This window comes from Schistocerca cancellata, chromosome 9 (assembly GCF_023864275.1).
Source record: "Schistocerca cancellata isolate TAMUIC-IGC-003103 chromosome 9, iqSchCanc2.1, whole genome shotgun sequence".
Lineage (NCBI taxonomy): Eukaryota > Metazoa > Arthropoda > Insecta > Orthoptera > Acrididae > Schistocerca > Schistocerca cancellata.
In genome coordinates, this window is record NC_064634.1 from 297,695,456 (window position 1) to 297,715,473 (window position 20,018).

The 20,018-nt window shown below is 41.5% G+C and overlaps 1 protein-coding gene across 1 annotated transcript in view; it reads right to left on the bottom strand.

The window, feature by feature from the left end:
* LOC126101367 (tyrosine-protein phosphatase non-receptor type 7-like) overlaps positions 1-8,093 on the bottom strand; it is a 385,674-nt gene extending 377,581 nt beyond the window's left edge. Inside the window, exon 1 of the mRNA XM_049912035.1 lies at positions 7,940-8,093. Within this exon, the coding sequence (XP_049767992.1) occupies positions 7,940-8,093 (154 nt within the window). The remainder of the gene's footprint in view (positions 1-7,939) is intronic.
* Between the last annotated feature and the right edge of the window lie 11,925 nt (positions 8,094-20,018).

Consider the following 20,018-nt stretch of genomic DNA (forward strand, 5'->3'; position numbering starts at 1 on the left):
TACCTTGATTGTTAACTAGATTCTCCAGTCAACTTCGTGCTTTAATCTATAGGAGTTCAAATTATCTTTGATTGTCTTAATCGAGTATAAATTCCATTAGGACACGCCGGTCAAAAGTTAACCCACAGATGTTTTAGTGTCGCGAGACAGATAGCGCGATCCCCCGCCGTTCCTAATAAAGAACGGGCAAGACGCGGGCCGAATTTCTGTATTCCGCCCGGGAGCCATGATTTACAAACGCTACATTTCAATGCTTTAGTGTGTTTAAACGTAATTAAAAGCAAAAGCAGTTTACGCTGAATATTTGATGGTCAAATTTAGTAATTAATGGTTCGTTTTCTTTACGTGAACGACATTTATAGATCCTTCGGGTCAGGTTCTCAGTTAAATAGACTGATACGATAAGAGATGAGGATGTTCTCCGCAGTGCTGGTGGGGAGAGGTTCATATGGAAAGCATTGACAAGAAGGAACAGTCTGATAAGATATGTGGTCTCTCTTCTGACCTCGCGAAAATTTTCGAAGTTCTTCTCCAAGATCATTTCTGGCGGAATGCTATTATACTCCCCCCTCCCCCCCTCCCTCCCACCACATACACACCTACCCACCTTAAAACTTCAACCCCCCCTCTGTTTTGCAACATGTGGCTGTACAGGTATGAGCAGCCCTTAGAGGCTCGCTTTCACACATTCCTTTTAAATATTTTGTGACTAGAGCCCGTCTAACCTGTTATTTATTTTGTACGTGACATGTAAGTACTGCCTCTGTCTTGTATTGTTAGTCAGTACTTATATTTTTTTATATAAAATATTTTTCCCATACATTTGTAATTATATTATAGACCACTTTAAATGTCTATTCTGTTGAAGGCACTTTTGGAAGCGTTGAAACCTGGTTAATAATACTAAAAAATTGTGACCGAGGGCTCATTTGTTTTAATTTATTAAGGTCATTTAACCATGCAGGCATGTTCAAAACTTTGGGTTTCTCTGAAATTCCCTCAGCCGATTTCCTTCCTCATCCTAATCGATCCGAGTTTCAACAATTTCCTCGTTAACTGGAAGTTAAACCCTAATCTTTTATCTTTTCCTACCCTATACTGCACATGCAAGATATTCCAAAAATTCATGTCATGGCTGGTGGACGTTGTAGCTCTTGTTTGGAATTCAAGGTACTCATGTACAATTACCAAAGGTCTCAGCACTGTTTTAGTAGCTTTCTTAGAGTTCCGTACCTCAGTCGGTAAAATCGGAACACCCATTGAATCATTCTGTTGTTCATCTATCTGTCTGTCTCGCCAAGTGTCGTTTTAAAACCATTTTTCTCAGCATTGGATTGGATACACGTGAAATTTCTGTCTTGTATTAAGTTCTACAGTCCCTTGGCTTCTAAGTCAATGCAGTCAAAAGACACTTCCATTTAAGTAACATATTTTGATACTTGCAAGCTCCTGGGATTACAACTTGATAATAAATTCAGTTGGGAGGAGCACACCACAGAACTGCAAAAACGCCTTAACAAATTTGCATTTGCAATTCGAGTGTTAGCAGACACAGGCGACATAAAAATGAAAAAGCTTGCATACTTTGCCTACTTTCATTCCATAATGTCATATGGTATAATATCTTGGGGTAACTCTTCAAGTCAAACAAAAGTTTTCAGAGTCCAAAAGCGTGTACGTATTATTTGTGGAGTAAATTCACGGACGTCCTGTAGAAACCTCTTCAAAGAACTGGGTATACTAACTACTGCCTCTCAGTATATTTACTCCTTAATGAAATTTGTCGTAAATAATATATCTCTTTTTCCAACAAACAACTCCGTTCATACATACAATACCAGGAACAAAAATGATCTACACAAGGACTTAAAAAGCACTTACTTTAGTTCAAAAAGAGGTCCACTACTCAGGAACACTCATCTTCAATAATTTGCCAGCAAACATAAAAAATTTAGTTACAATTAAAGATCAGTTTAAAAGGAGCCTCAAAGACTTACTAGTGGCCAACTCCTTCAACTCCATTGACGAATTTTTTTAACAGAAACAAATGATGTATTGTATATACTCATTATATACTCATACTATTAATATTGTTATTTCAGCTTAAAAATTATTTTTTGTATATACTCATGCTATTAGTACTGTTATTTCAGCTTGAAAAAAAAAAATTGACATGCTCCACATCCACGAGGATCTCCTCAGCACGGATCTATGGAACGAAAAACTAATCTAATGTAATCTAATCATTAAAAACTTGTGGGTACTTTCCCTTCACGTAGAATCATGATATCTGGCAAGAAGTATGGTTTGACAGCACAAGTAAAGGAAAAAATCAGAAAATTGTTAATTTCTCATTGTGTTGTTGTTGAGGTCCTCAATCCAGAGACTAGTTTGATGCAGCTCACCATGCTACTCTACCCTGTGCAAGGTTCTTCATCTCCCAGTACCTACTGCAACCTACATCCTTCTGAATCTGTTTAGTGTATTCATCTCTTGGTCTCCCTCTGCGATTTTTACCCTCCACGTTGCCCTCCAATACTAAATTGATGATCCCTTGATGCCTCAGAATATGCCCTACCAACTAATTCCTTCTTCTAGTTATACCAAACGAAAAAATATTTCTTTTGCCATTTGTTATCCGATTTAAAATTTGAAATTGAAACATTCTGGGAAGTCTTGGAATCCCTGTGACCAGTATGTTACCAGTATCAACGTAGCATAACAGGCAAAAATCGTCAAAGTTCTCGATTCCCGAAGTGGATGGACTGTCTGTATACAAAATTAAGTTTGTACGGAACCCTCACTGCACAAGTCCTATTCGCAGCTGGACGGTTTCTTCATAAAATTACGATAGTACCACCAGTGCACTCACAAACACCGACGAAACTATAGGGCACGCAATTTATACAAAATCTTCTCAGGTAGATACCTGTAATCGACCGTTTAGCGAAACTGGCAAACATTTTGCCTTCCATAGCAAGTAAGTCCAAGGTAGCACGAATACAATAATGGACCAGTTGTGACACGGTACGTTCATGATGCACCGAAGAATGTCCAAGCGAATCCATATCTTTGTATTGCACGTTGATTACCATGAAAGGTTTAATCTTTTCCGGTGTTACGGAAGATAGGCTTAGTCGCATACCAATTCGACACAGCAAAAATTCATTTTGTGCAGCTTCAGTCAATCTTTAATCAAAACGTCCTTTTCCAGTATATACAAGATGTAGAGCATCAGATGTACAAGGCAGTCTCTGTTGAAACATTATGGACATCGGACAGTGCCTTGTCAAACATTTAACAATGAAATTCGGCAAACACACGTTTATTTTCCCTACCAGTTTCGGCACTTCACTATGCCATTTCCAGGCCCCATATGCATCTCTCAAAAATAATCGAAACTGGCATACTGGGACATGTTTCTGTATGTCATGAATTCCTAGCTCAAGTGCTTCCTTCGGTTATTATTGAAAGGTGCATAGGGGCCTGAAGATGACATAATGAATTGTCGAAACTGGTAGTGAAAATAAAATAAAATAACATCTCAATTGCACGTCTATTTGGCGAATTTCATTGTTAAGTATAAGGCAGTTGTCCGTGTTTAGTATCATTTTATTCATTATGCAACGATGCGACTGTGTAATACTGGATAGCTAGTACTCTATGATCGATGATCTTCTCTGCCCAAGATGTTGGTTCTACAGCATGAAGAAGGTCTAAAAGGAATGGGAAGCTCTGTCCTCGGAAGGCCATTTGATTGAAATATTACAACAAGTTAAGTTCTTCATATTACTTTGTACATATAAATGATGGTTATGATCACTACTGCACTAAGTACTATGCCAATGGACACCGTCCTGGATCTTAGAGCATAATATTTATTACAGTATCCAAAAAACACAAGACTCACTAGTGATTTACATTCCCCATTGCACTAGACTAAGTGCAGCTGGGTATAAGTGAAAATTTGTGAGCAGAGTTTATAATTTTTCAGCCTGAATACAGTAGGAAGAAGCTAACGGTCGGAAGTACTGTTCATTGGTTGTTGACTTAATAGTGCGTATTGACATAGTTTCAAGAGACGTTCTCATCTCATGGGGTGAGAGAGATATATTGTCAAAAACGTGGAACTTTCTTCTGCGTATCTTTTTGAATACCAGGCTAATGGAGTACTCAGAAATATTGTTCCTATTTGTACTTTTGTTTACCTGTTTATTGTTACTTGAAAATACTCATTTTATCTTCATTAGTCTCTGAAGGTGAGTATTGATCACAAGTTCTGTGCCCTATTTACAGGTGAAACCATGAGGCCCATATATGATCCAACATATTCTCGCTTGTGAGATCGACTGTAACACAATCGTTAAAGGTACGTTCACGTTATAAGTTGGTTAACAGTGTCGGTACCATGAAAGGTGGAGTGTTTCCATTTTCTGCTCTGCATCACGATTAAAATTTCAAAATTTCAAAATTTCATGTGCTTTACAAGAAGCTGAATATTATAGCAGTTCGAAGAATTGACTACAGGTAGCACCGACGTCTGTTTGAATTTATATGAAAAATAGCCAATAATCATGTCTAGATAATATTAAATACGAGTATGAGTTTCTTCATGATTTTATTTATAAATGGTGCATACATAATCATTTATTATATATTTTCAATGTATTTCCCAAAATTAAAGTAGTTAGAAATGTGCGCCTTATAACATTCTGCAGGAAGAAATTGCATTTTCTATTTCTGAAATGAACTATGTTTCTGTTCCAATGGCATAGATGTTGTTGGAGCGTAAAGCCAAACATGGCATTTGATATGCGGATGTGAGCAGGAGCAAAGATACACACGTAATTACGGAACTTCCGAGATGGAATGAAAAACTGGACATACAGACTGTGTCGTATAGAAATTGCGCTCCCTGCGCTTATCTCATTTTCATAAGGGTTTAATTTGTTGTCGATTTCTTAGAAAACATTTCTTGTGTGGCGTCTAGCGTAATAGTGATGATAATTGTCTCTGCAGTTTGATCCGCATATCTCATTACGATGAGCTGTCGAGGCATTTACAGTGAGAATATGCGTTGATATGTCACCGATGACGAGATCCACTCTGGTGAAGCGTCAGCCAGACCTAAAGTAGCTATATGTAGACCACGAGGCTGTCATATACAGAGAGTAAAAAAAAAAAACCTACTTGTACATAATATTAGAGTGTTTGCAGGGATGAAAAAAAACACTTCTTTATGTGACAAAAATGTCACAGGTGCACGGTTTCTCCGCACGGGATCCATGAATGTTTTTAACGCTAGTTACGTTCAGAGGGCGTGTTCAAACTGCCCTGTTGGACAGGTGAAAGGGTAACGAACGGTTTGAAGCACCGTATTGACGATTCTTTCTTTTTACAAACGACAGAATTGGATCTATATAATGGATTCCTGTTTTTGTCGGACAGTGAGTGATTTAGTTCACCTCTTTCACAGGACCAGAAAAGCAATTATTAGTTTGGAAGCATTTAGTTTTCTGACGATTCCTCAACAATGTTTTATTTTGATTGTCTAAGAAACGACGTCATTTCTATACAAGAATCCAGTTATTATACAAAATAAACGTTTATTTTCTATGACTTTTGGTTAATCCAGTACAGATACCGATACGATGTCAAGAAGCGAGATGTATTAAAAACGTTGGTTATAGAGAAAATTCTTGTAGTTATATCTTAAAATCCTGTTGTCTAAATTCTTCGCAGTTCGATTTTTAGATCTGAGGACCAACATACATTTTAATTTTCAACATATGGATATATCTCGGCAAAGGTTTTAAAATATGTTTGCTTCATAGCTTTGGGTAGCCGTTTGGCTTAAAATACTCCCTCTTCGAAGTAAGGGTGCAAATAGTTTCATACTTCATCAGTGGGAAACTATAACCGGCTTTGAGATAACATAAGAAAAAGTTATGAAACTGAACAGAAACAGAAAAAAAGAGAGTCGCTGCAACTGACGACAAGGTGCCATACTCCGAGGAGCGTAAGAGGACGATGCGGGAAACCCGCACCGCCGACTAGGCAAAGTCCTAGTGGAGGTGGTTTGCCATTGCCTTCCCTGCAACTAATATTTCATAAATTTCCACACGTATTTTTGTGAAATAGATATATAATGACCCTTACCATAATGTCAAATAGAGGGACATTCAGATCTGTTTCGTAACGGTATCGGTCTTTATTTTTCTGTATTTTTAGAACAGCTTTACCTATGGAACGAAATATTACTTCCTTTCGTACATCTTTCAGTGCAACCAGACACTGTACAAGATACCATCATTGTAAAAAAGTAATCTATCCTGAAAATGTTATAATAAAGACAAAGATAAACTGAACAGTATTCCAGAAGCCGCCTGCAATGGCTGCAGCCACAAGTCAGCTGATCGAGTTGTTGGTGAACTAAATCACACGTCATGTGTAGTCAGTATCATCTATTATCGAATTACGCAGAGATGAAGAGGCTTGTACACGATCGACTAGCCTGGAGAGCTTCATCAAACAAGTAATCTTTCTGAACGCCACAACAATAACAGCATTGTTAAACTCTTTTACCGTTACTCGTCTACAGTAAAGATGTGTATTAATACACGGCTAATACGGTTCACGAAACACGCTACCAGTTGGAGATTTGAGTACCTAACGGCTTCCAGGGGGGAAAAAACTTAGATGTTCCTTTAGAGGAATATCGATACATTAAGAGGTTTTTTTTTCCTGTCTCTTCTTTGGAAATATTCATGGCACCCCGTGGGACGTAGGAATGTTAGACGCATAGCTGTACCAGAAAAACAGAAAATTGTTGAATACCTTTGGAGCTGTATAAACATTCTCAGGCCTTCAGTCTGCTGGTATTGTTCCGGATGCCTGGGTGTAATATCGACACCCTTACAGGGTAATACCAACAGTATGACATACACATAGCAAAATTGCTAAGAAAGTAACACATTATATTAACTGAACATGTAACAAAATACGTAACAGTATGCATTCCGAAAATGGCGTTCAATTTGGAAAAGGACAAATTAGCTTTAGCTTTGTTGAAATCTATAACTGTGTTGATGCTTGTTGCTGATAGTTTGCTTAAGCTTCCTTTACGATTTTCGTTCTTAATACCGGAACCCAATATTCTGAAAGAAGAAATTTTATTGAAATTGTGCCTAAGACTTAGTCTGTCGGCAAGGTCACAGACAATTCGTGCTTAAATCAATCGGAGAAATGCCATAGAATAATTGTGCCAATGTAATCATATGGTTGACTAATTAGTGTTCTCGTTGAGGCGTAAAAACACTCCTCCCAAGGAAAGTTTTTTGTCTAAATCTCGTTTCACTTGATAATAAAGTGTAATTCTTGGTGTACACATAATCTCAAACCTTTACGAAACTTTTTCCAGCTGACATCCTCCACAAAATGACGAAATGAAAAATGTTTACCGTTTACTACATTTTTTGCTGTTTATCCAGTAAAACTTCCTCACCAGACATGCCGTTTTAAGTTGTTAACTCTCTACTACAAATTCTATTCACAACAAATCCCGCAGACAGCATTCGCACTTACCGCTGAATGTACCTGCAAAATTGTACCATACGACACGTAGTTCAGAAGATATGACGTCATAAACATTGAGATGCGTAAAAAAATAGCTTTTGAGTAGAACGGAGCGCAAATTACTGAGACAATATTCGTTCACTGTTTGTTAATGGGAACACTTATGGATTCCAAAAAAATTTTGAACACAGTTTAAAATATTTTCTAAGGCTTTTCTCGTTTGCATGCTTAACGTCAAATATTGAAAATATTAAGTCATTTATAAAGTAATAAGAGGATTGAAAGAGCATTATGCATGGGTTTTATAAGATAAATGTTAATTCGGGAGCTGAGAGAGAAGCTGTCGCCAAGCGGATCGTATAACCTGGTGAGGGTGCAAGTAGAGCCGGAGCGAGGTCGGCGCGGGTCCCCGTCGGTGATGACGTCACGGCTATCAGGCGGACGCGGCGCGCGCTGGATGGGGCCGTGCGCCACGCGGACCGGCGGAAGTGACGTGCCGCGACGCGGCGCAGCCTCATGCAGTACTGGACCGCGGACGGCGAACGGCGGCGGCGGCGGCGGCTCGCGCGCGGCGCTCGGCGCGCGGCGAGAGTATTTTTGGCGCCGCCTGCCCCCGCCTTCAGGATACGCAAACAGCGGCGGCGCACACTGACCGCCGCCCCCGACGGCCCCGTGACTCACGCCGGCGCCTCCCGGTCTCGCAGCCGCCCCCGGTACACTCACGGGGATGTTGAGTCACGGCGTGCTTTTGCGCAGCTGCGTGGGCGGCTCGCTCCAGGGGCGACCGATCGCGCTAAGTAATTCAGCGGGTGGTAGGCGGGCACCGGGGGCCCAACCGAATAATGCAAGCAGCCGCGATGCGTGGCCGATCTGGACGCGCCGACAGCTACAGATTTCGAAAGTAGGGCCCATCTCGCTCATCCGGGGAAACCGCTACTGATCAGACGGTCTGCTAGCTGATTACCGGGCGTACCCCTGTTCACAGATTATCCCAGTCTTGCACTAAATAGGGAAGGGAATGAAACTTAATACAGGGGGATTCAGCTGCCCCTACCTGTGGGTTTTATGCAACCCACAACACATTCAGATACCACGAGCAAGGTTTTCATTTCTCTCCCTCACTACACTCAAGCAGTTACTCCTACAGAAAACACAGAACGGGACCTTTTTGTACAAAATTTGGTGTAGTTATATTTTGTACTGGGACACGTTTTCGCTGGACGCCAAAGTTTGTGAGTTATTCAAGGAAAGGTCACTTCTGTACATTTTTCTTGAATAATTCGAAAACTACAGTCTTTATCCAAAACGTAACCCAGTACAAAATTTAACTACATTAAATTTCCTACAAAAAAGTCCTATTCATTTTTCCTGTAGGACTAACAGTTTGCACTTAGCAAGAGGAGATGAAAATCTTGCGTGTGGGTTTTGAAGGTGTTGTGGGTTGCATAAACCCCACAGGTAGGGATATCTGATTCATCCTGCATGTTTGCATGTTTTCAAAATACAAATACACGCCTTCAGAGCCTAGGTCACTAACGCCCAGTTGTGCACTGTCGCTCGAGTCGGAGGTATGCCCTTTTGGAACCCTAGTGGTCGAAAATTATCAGTCCCAGTACTTGGCCGGCAAGGGTAAGGGGGGGGGGGGAGGTGAGGTGGTTTAGTCAAGGAATGTGGCAATATTGATGGTGATCCGTCCGTCGGATGGGGACCTTAAGCTTGGTGGCTGCCTTGGTGTTATTCGACAGCTGTAGGATATTTGTTGCACTGGGTTTCACCCTCTCCCTTCCTTTCATCCATAAGAATAAAAACCCAAAACGTCATTGTAGAAGCAATTATCACAGTGGTACTTCGACACAGATGCACACTTCACACTTGATAACAGGTCGAAGGAAGGCAATGACAAATCGCTTTTACTGGGACCTTGCCTAGAACGATGAAGCAGGATTCCTGCGTCTGCTCCCCTGCGCTCATTCCCTGAGTATAGGACTACTTTGCCTTTTGAAAAGTACAAATATAATGGCCGAATTATAAAGTAAAATGATTTACAAACTCAATGTAATAGTAATTTAACAAAAAATTTTGTTATATGCAATTCTTTTAGTTTGCACGTCGCAATAACAGTTACCAGTCCTTCTAATGACCCCGAAAGCTTTCAATTCGACACGAATATCGCGTAGTTTAGATTACTTTCTCTTATGAACATGTAGCCACACTCCCACGACTAGGGGTACTAGAAACCAAAATTTTTCCGGTAATATTTGATATGTCTACCAATTTACCCTGTGCAAAAAGTTTCGAAACTTTGTGAGTAAAAAATGAAGTAAAGTTAAGAAGGTGTTCCCCACTCGATAACAACGCACAAAACGTTCATACAATGGTGTGAAACTATCAGAAACATCCTTCTTTGGGATGTCATTCAACCTGTGCACCCCAATGGTGTGAATGTCGGGTATGTCGTCAGAGTATTGTAAAACAAGCTCCTCTCCAGGCCACGAAGCCACTGTGTGGCAGTGTGAGAACAATTAGTAATGTTTTGTCAGATCATAATGCACTTACAGTAGTAGCGAAATGAATCAACTACACTGTCAGTGTAGACTACCCGTTTGGCGTCATGGCGTCCATAATTTAACACCTAACATGCTCCTCAGTGGAAAATAAGCATTAAAGTCTCACGCACACTCTGCTGTAGAGTAAAAATTTCGTTCTGGAAACATCCCCCAGGCTAAGGCTAAACCATGTCTCCGCAATATCCTTTCTTTCTGCAGTGCTAGTTCTGCATTGTTGATTGGCGACTCCATAGAGTGCTGTGTGCACAACGACCATATACGTGAAATTAGAGAGAAGGTCAGCGTTGGCCATAATATTGATGGTTTATTGACGGCAATATTGATTTTCAATCACATAATGATCATATTCAGTGCTGTGGTGTACAAATTAAACTCATTGAGTTATTGTGATCGTTTCATAAGCTTTGTGTACTGATAATAACTTGACACCAGTGCCTATGAGTTTAATTTGTACAACACAGCACTGAAAATGATCACTATGTGATTGAAAATCGATTTTGCGGTTAATAAACCATCAATATTACGGCCAACGCTAACCTTCTCTCTAAATTCTGCAATGTTCACAGAAGAGCTTCTGTGAAGTTTGAAAGTTAGGAGACGAGGTAATGGCAGAGTTGAAGCTGTGAGGACTGGTCCTGAGTCATGCTTGCGTAGCTCAGTCGGTAGAGCACTCCTCCACAAAAGGCAAAGGTCGTGAGTTCGAGTCTCGGTCCAGCACGCAGTTTTAACCGGCCAGGAAGTTTCATTTCAGCGCATACTTCACTGCAGAGTGATATTTTCATTCTGATTAATGTCTTGCTCTTACCACATGTAGTATTTGTAATAGGCGTAATTATTAGTCTGCAAATGATGTACATTCTGATGTAATGTTGATCAGTACACTGCCCTCAGTCACCAATAAAAATATCTGTACTTATACCCATTACAAAAATGGTTCAAATGGCTCTGAGCACTATGGGACTCAACTTCTGAGGTCATTAGTCCCCTAGAACTTAGAACTAGTTAAACCTAACTAACCTAAGGACATCACAAACATCCACGCCCGAGGCAGGATTCGAACCTGCGACCGTAGCGGTCTTGCGGTTCCAGACTGCAGCGCCTTTAACCGCACGGCCACTTCGGCCGGCATACCCATTACATCCTATATTACACTGTAAGGTGCTAGACTAATAACACACATTACATTGAATTCCTGAAACAATTTCTGTTAAATTGATAAGTCACACGACATAATTAATTGAAATTGTATGGATCTTATTGGTGTGCAAATCGAATAAACAAATCGACATCTCGTGAATGTAAACCACTATCACTCACACTAGTAATTGCAAGCAAGTAATTCCTCAGACCCGAGTTCCGAGACATAGTTCTGAGGGAAGGAGAATTTTATAATGGCAACGCCCATCCCCTGTAGGCCAAAACCTTCACAGCGGGGCGTCCAGCAGACACAATGAGACCATGGAGCCACTGCGCAGGCCGGCATCAAAAGCCGCCCTTGTCCCGGATTTTAACGATGACACCTCTTTAACTATGACACCTCGGAAAGCTTTTCTACAGGAACATGGCTGGAGATGCCAGATAAACGGCTGGAGAAATCGAACTCAAAACATTGGTGACTCACTGTGGCCACCTGCGTAAAAACCCACATGGGAAGAAGCTTTTTATTTCAGTATTACGTAGCAGAAGTTACACTCTTTTTCTTGACTCAAAATTTTACCTACAGCCGTATGCTACCAGTTTCAGCAAATCAATATTTCCATCTTCAGGCTCCATACGCTATTATCGTATTAACAGTCTTATCGAATGGTGCCATAAACTAGAATCGTATCCGATCGTTATGCAACAGAATCTGTCGCATAACGATCGGATTTACGATTCCAGTTTATGGCACAATTGGATAAGATTGTTAATGCGATAATAGCGTATGGGGCCTGAAGATGACAATATTGAATTTCCGAAAGTGGTAGCATTTGAGATATAAAATAAAATAAACCAAAACATATGGCTGTTGGTAAAATTTTTTGAGTCAAGAAATACGCACCAGCCGATGTCCCCCTGGTCATAATGGACCGACAGAGACTGAAGTTGAACTCTGTCCTGTGAAAGAAACGACACTTGTGATAGGCTGCAGAGACTCTAGTGAGTGGAGTTATAAGAAGTACGAGCGCACTGACTGGCCAGAAAGAAAACGTATCGCCACCAGCTTAGATGCAGGCAAATTGCAGAAAGAGAAATTCGCTCTTACTCTTGCAGCAATCGTCGAGTGTTTGAGCAAGATGACTCGCGCAGCGCTGAGACGATTGCGAGAGTAATTATGTGAACACTTGTTCACAGGCTCGTCTTAACTCGTAAGGAGTTAAACTGCAAAGTCTCCTGATATGGAGAACTGCACGGAGCACAGACAGTCAACGCTTGCGAGCGATTTGAGGGCAACGACGTACGCGCTATTCCAGCCAAATAGCGTATAACATGACAATTATTTAGGGAGAATTTCGGCTTCACTAAAGTCGTAGGAAATGTATCATATTGGTGCTTAGCAGTCGAGAGAGATTTAGAATAGACTGTCAGGTTCACAGCTCTCACCGACAGCAGCCACTGACGCCGACGAACGAAAGGTAAACATGCGCGCTCACGCCAGACCACAAGTGATATTCAATTGACTTCAGAACTGCGGTCGTCTGCGTCTCTCCTAATTTTTTGTACATTCAACCTGTAGTTAAACATATTCACGATTGTCGGGCTTAAGTGAAGCAGAAAAAAGAATTGATAAGCCACTGTAGAGTGGTTTATACTCTGAAATTATTGAATTGTTTTAATTGTGTATCTCTTTCTGATTGCTCTTTACCAGCCCCCATGCATTACTTGGTTATTTTAATTGCAAATTTTAGCTTAATTGATATATCTGACCCCAACTGTATTTAATTTATATTTTGTCGACTCCCAGACATGGTCATCAACCAGCTTACTATTAAGGAACCTTAGAATTTCACTTCACGGTTGTGAACACCCAACATGAATATTCTACCATCCTGTACGTATTACAATTATGACTGATATGTCATAAAATCATAATTAATGGAAAATATAAATCTTAATAACGAGAAATACTAGTACTACTACTACCAGTACTACTACTACTATTACTACTACTACTACTCAGCCCTACAGCCTTTGGAGGGCCTTGGCCTGCATCACAATATCTTGACATTCTATCCGTTCCATGGCTTTCCATCTCCATCCTATGACAGCCAGTTTTTTCATGTCTTCTTCAATTCCGTCCATCCATCTCTTTCTGGGACGTCCCTTCCATCATCTGCCTCCAGCCTTGCCATCAAAAATCTTCTGACATGTTCTGTCTTCCTCCATTCTGACCACGTGTCGTGCCCATCGCAGTCTTCTTATTTTAATGGTAGTGACAATGTCAGGTTCTTCAAAAAGTTGTTCTAATTCTGTATTAGTAGCATTCGCAACAAGTGATTTTTACAGGGAAAGATTGTTTACCTTCCGCCCAACCATTTTAGGGGTTGCCTCTTACAGCTCGCCGGGTAGCTGGTTCCATTTTCAGGGGACCATCCTTAGCCTTTGCGGATCCCTCTGCTGACTGCAAAGCAGCAGTTGATGGTTGGGACTCCTCTGCCTTTCTTCCAAGCCATTGGCCCTCATACCTGCTGGTTTTGGTCCTCCCCAGGTATTTTATATCCCTGGTACCCTCCATATCTGGAGGACGTTCCCCTATCCGCCACTTGGGGAGGCTTCCGGTGGGGGACCAGCAACCCCACACGGGAAGCAGAAATATAAACCTTAATAACGAGAATCCAAGATTTTCATTTTTTTGCTAACATATAGTTTCACCTGAACCTGTACACTAATTTCTGTTAGTGATAATGTTCCCTTTACAGGGAGTGTAGTGAAACTGATATTGAGGTCATTGTCTGATTGCATCACTGTCCGTACTCCTGCACTCTTCTGAACTCTGCATGGTGAGCTGGTGTCTTTCTACCTTGCAGGTCGTAGGTTCAACGCGAATTCCTAAAACACTCGCAGAGCGTCCTTACGCAAGTGTGGTAGGAAGAGAAATGAGAACCAATCTCACACATGTTTGGACACCTGTCTTGTGTGAGAATAACACTGTCACGGATCCACCAGAGTTGGGCAAAATATTTAATGCTCATTTCCTGTCAGTAGTCGGCAAGGTAGCCGGCCACTGTGGCCGAGCGGTTCTAGGCACTTCAGTCCAGAACCGCGCTGCTGCTACGGTCGTAAGTTCGAATCCTGTCTCGGGCTTGGCTGTGTGTGATATCCTTAGGTTAGTTAGGTTTAAGTAGTTCTAAGTCTAGGGGACTAATGACCTCAGATGTTAAGTCCCATAGTGATTAGAGCCATTTGAACCATTTCGGCAGGGTAAATATGCAGAACTCTAGAAACCTGATGTTGCGAGACAATTATTTCACATGCAGCTGCATGACACAATCAAAGATGAAACTGAATCAATTATTACATCACTAAAGAGTAAACACTCACAGATGTGTGACGAAATGTCAAGTAGGATTATGAAGATAAGAGCACCATCTACTAATTCTGTACTCAGTCAGACATGATTTGTGTTCTTCATATGTGGTCAGTTTCTTTGCAGATTGAAATAGTCGGGAATGAAACAAACAAATAAAAAGAGTGATAACGTAGACATCTGCTGACCAATTTCATTGCTACATGTGTTTTCAAACTTTTTGGGAAAGTAATCTGTAGGAGACTAGTGACATATCTCAATGCACGTAATTTCGTATCTGTCTATCAGTTTTGCCTCTGGAAAGGGGTATCCGCAAACAACGCAATTTATTCATTTGGGTGAGGCACTAGCAGAGTACACAATAGTTTGAGGATAAAAGGTATTTTCTTTGATTTAACAAAAGCATTAAATTGTGTCGGCCACGCAATTATTTTGCATAAGTTGGAAAATAAAGGGATTAGGGAAAACCTCAACTACGTTTCATTTCATATCTGGAATGAAGGAAGCTGTAGGTTGTCCTCCAGCATCAACAAACAGAGAAGAGGTTGGAATCTGACTCGGATACATGTAATGTGGCGGCGGGTTGTAACGTAACGCGTACATAGGCGTGTTATTTGGCCGCCTACAGTTGGCCAGAGGTAAAGTAAATTTGCTTGTACGGCCCCAGAACCGAGGACACGCTTTGGCTGTCCCAGCTAAGTGATCAGTCTGGGCCAGCCCCGCGCAGACAAGCAGCTTGGCCAGAAATGGGGAAAATCCCAGAGGGGTGCTAGACGGTGGTCCCTCGCTTAGCACAATTAAGCTGCGTTTACACCTATGCGACTTGCAGCTGGTCGCCGTGCGGCTGTTATTGCCACAAATGCCAGCAGAGCCACGTGTTTCCCCGCCTCGTACGGAAACACTCCTGCGCCCCCCCTGTGCACAATTCAGTGGCATGAGCGACTTTGCACTGGTGAATGCGCCTCCTTGCCTCTTCAAGCAACAGCTGCATGCGCCTAATCGCACAGGTGTAAACGCATCTTTAGGACTGCACCAGCAATGACGGGCTTAGAGACAATCTGAAAGATCGCTAAGTTACAAGATCTTAGAAATTCGACAAAAAGTCACAGTCCAGTAATAAAGCAAATCTGAATATATCTGCGATCTCAGAAAAGTGAGGTACATCCAGCAACACTACAATATTTTCAACGTCTTTAAAACCATAGAACTTAACGTTTTAAAGTGACTAAACATTTTCGCAATGAATTAACAACTTTTAAACACTTCATGACATTTCAATAATCGATATCTCAGGTAATGGCATTCACTTGATCCATCATCCCTGAAAGCTATGTATCTGTATTTTATTTCTTGATTTATTACTTATCAAATATTTGTCAGAACATGGTATTCTCCATAATGACACACCACATGAATGCAGCATTAATACCTCATATCTTGCCATACTTGTGCATTTATTTAATGACTATGTTACTATTTTGCTAGGTATTTATTGAACTAATTGATTACAATTGATAATACGCAAACACAGTAATTTAAGAAGTGGTCAATCACATGTGTTAGCTGACAGCACTATTGAAAAGAGAAACAAAAGACCCTTCTGTGAAGCCGAGGTAAATAACTATTGAACAATATTTAACCACAGTTTGTTGTCATTTAACGTGAGCACACTTGCGCAAGAATACCGGCTTGTTTATTCAGGAACAAACATTTACTTGTTATTATTTTGAATGATCTGAGTGTGACTGAATGCCATAATATTTCTTTATTTAAATACCGTCGTAATATATTACTGTGTCAAGTGATCAAGTTGACTCATATCATGTCTGTAGAATTTAAGAATGATATTTTTTTTGATGTTGACGACTTTCAGGCAATGGAGAAGCAGTCAGTGATGGTACTGTGCTGAAGTCAAGTGGAGACAGTGAATTTCCAAGGCTGTGCTGAAGGAAGCGATTCTGGACACTTTTACGTTTGTGCTTGAAGATAGCAGACCAGCATGTGGTAAGAACTGGTGTTTGATCGTCTAGATGATACATTCCGGGCGATGAAGGGCCGTTACGATATATTAACTTTCGAAGGCACTTTACATCGAGTTCTTGAAGAAGGCAGTACTGCCTGTGCTATCGTGTGGTATTTTATCGAGTAGGTGATAGATTCCAGACGGTGAACGGCACTTGTACGTTATATCTCGAAGGAGGATGACACTTTTATATTCGTTATGGAAGAGGGCAGAACTACGTGATTCGATGATACGTGATTGATTCTGGGTGTTGAACGAATTTTGCGATACTCTAACTTTTTCTAATTACCTAATTGAGAACAGACAGGCTGTGAGTTTCTACTCGTTATCTCGCTTGAGTTAATATGTGAATCATCTTGTCGAACTCTGAACTATCTGAGCTGGTGAATATTTCGTGTGTTGTGATCACGAAATGGACATAGTTTCCGTGCATTTTGGATGACTATTTAGCATGGGGATTCTGGTACCATTCAGGTAACTCTCTCAAAGCAACTGTACTGCTTTTGATAAGATTATTTTCTCTCTGTATTGTAACTGGAAATCTTAGGACCACTTTCCGTTTTATTCACCATAATTGTCTGTCATCTACATTACTGAGCGAGATGGCGCGGTGGTTAGTACACTGGGCTCGCATTCGGAAGGACGACGGTTCAAACCCGCGTCCGACCATCCTGATTTAGGTTTTCCGTGATTTCCCTAAATCGCTTCAGGCAAATGTCGGGATGGTTCCTTTGAAAGGGCACGGCCGACTCCCTTCCCTAATCCCATGGGACCGAAGACCTCGCTGTTTGGTCCCTCCCCCAAATTAACCAATCAACCATCTACATCAGTTACAGACTTAAAATAAAACCCCTTTTATTAAATTATTCGTTTATTTTTATTTTATATTTCTGTATATTTTATTAATTCAGAATTATAGGCAATATATATATATAGGCTGAAACTTCCTGGCAGATTAAAACTGTGTGCCGGACCGAGACTCGAACTCGGGACCTTTGCCTTTTGCAAGCAAGTGCTCTACCGACTTTTTTTTTTTAGACGCTACCTCCCCTTTTTTTTAGAAATACTTTTTTTTCTATCCATCTTTTGTTTCTAAAAAAATAAAATAAAAATAAAAACGCGGTTCCTCCGCCTTATGGTCCAACAATGCGACCACTTCTCTTTTTTTTTTTTTGGGAACAGGAAGGCAGGGTAAACAAACAATCTTTACTCGTGCAGTTGTGCTGTCCTAGGGACAAGAAAAGTATCGAGACAGCAAACACAATTTGGAAACCATAAAATGAACGCAAAGGCCGCCCTCTTTTTTTTTTCTTTTTTTTTGTAACAGGAATAAAGTAAATGACAATCCTAGTCACGGGCGGGAGTGAAAATGAAGTTATCATCTGCATCACAATCCCTGCAGCACGCGGTGTCGCATCATAAACCTGGCAGAAAGCCATATAATCTTGACCATTTCTGCCAGTGTGGGCGGTATTTATTTCTCCTGCGTCGACCATTCGAAGGACCATTATCTGAGGCGGTTTCGGTGTTTACCATCGTTGTGTGTGGTTTTTTTTTCGCGTTAACATAATGCAGTCATAACTGGCGCCAACAGGTAGGGGCCAGTTTTCTTCTCAGTGTGCTATATGCCAATATAATTGAACCGCGCAGTACTGTCTCTAGTCGTTCTGCTGAAGGAGTCTTCCCAGTTCTGGGACACCCCAGCTGTCGGGTGGATTGTGAAAAACACTTCCTAAAAAATTGGAAAAGTAAGTCCTGTATTTCGTGTGACGCCGTATGAGCTCGTGTTGTTCTTGTAAATACATCCAATAATCCAACACGGACTTAATATCGTACGAATACAAATATTTCGTCGCATGTCCAGCGATCCAATTTACCGCATACGTCTTTTGTTTGGGAAAAAAGGTCTTGTCCGGTAGAAAAAGTACATCCGATGTGATTTCTGTGTAGTTAGTGCGCCGAAGGAAGGCCAGCATTCGACGCGTAAGCATCCAGACGTCCCTCGCTGCGCCACACACTAAACCATGTTCTTCCGTTGCTAACAGTCCACAGTTTGTGCAAAGAGGAGAATCGACCATATGAATTGTATGTAATCGACTCGTGGTCACAAGTTTACGGTTTATAAGAATATACCACATCGATCTCGCTGCTGTTGACAGTAATGGAGTATGCACTGCACACCAAATGTGGTTCCACGTTCTCGACGGGTATTTGAATTCCATTATGTTGCGGCCATGGTGATCCATCAAGCATCTATAGATCTCCCGAGTCGTGGGTAGTCTCGTCGAAGGTACTTTCAGACGAACATAACTGTAATCAACAAGAAATGAGGCAATGTGTGCAAGAGAAGGCGAAATATTGCCCACCGCAATAGGGGGTTCATACGAAGGCGGAACAAGTACTTCTATCAGAGCTGACGTTATGGTATGCTTTCTTTGTTGCCAATTTCGTATCATCGCTCGCATGTAAAGCGCCAGAGCTTTGTTTCGCACGTTTGTGAGGTTGAGGCCACCGTTCCGGAACTGTAGCGTTAACGTATCATATTTGATCTTAAATAACATCCCAGTACTAACATAGTAACCAAAGGCAGCCATGAGGCGGTCTGCGATACCCTTCGGTATTGATAGGATCTGCGCTAAATGGGGCAGTCGTGACGCTATGTGAACGTTGGTGTATGCCACACGTTGGATCATGTCAAAGGCTCTCAGTGAGTTGTTGCGTATCGTCAGACGAACATTCTGCAGAAGCCGCCGAGAACTCGCCGCCGCTGACCGCCGTAGTGAACGGGTAAATGTAATCCCCAGACATCTCAGCGATTCCACCGTCTGAAACGGTCCCGGTACGTCTTCCAGACCCCGTCCAATGTGCATAATTTTGGATTTCGTCATGTTAACGACACTGCCTGCCGCCGTCCCGTAAGAGTCTAGATGTTCAACAGCCTGACGCACTTCATGTCCTGGTCTGACAAGAAGGATCAGGTCGTCCGCATATGCGCGACAAACGAAAGAGTTCTCATTAAGCGCTATCCCAGTAAGTGAGCGCCTTATAACACATCAGCGGCTCAAGCGCTATCGCAAACAGCATCATGGAGAGTGGGCACCCTTGTCGGACTGAGCTGTTTATAGGAATCGAGCCCGCTTCCCGACCGTTTACAATCACCTTCGATGTAGCCCCTCGTATTAGCCTCATAACGATGGAGATGAAAACAGGTGGAATCGCCATTCGGCTCATGACTGACGCCAAGAAGTCATGGTTTATCCTGTCGAACGCACGATCGAAGACCACAGATATCATCGCTGCTCGCATTTTACACGTTTCCGCTAGGGCGATAACACGGTATTCACTT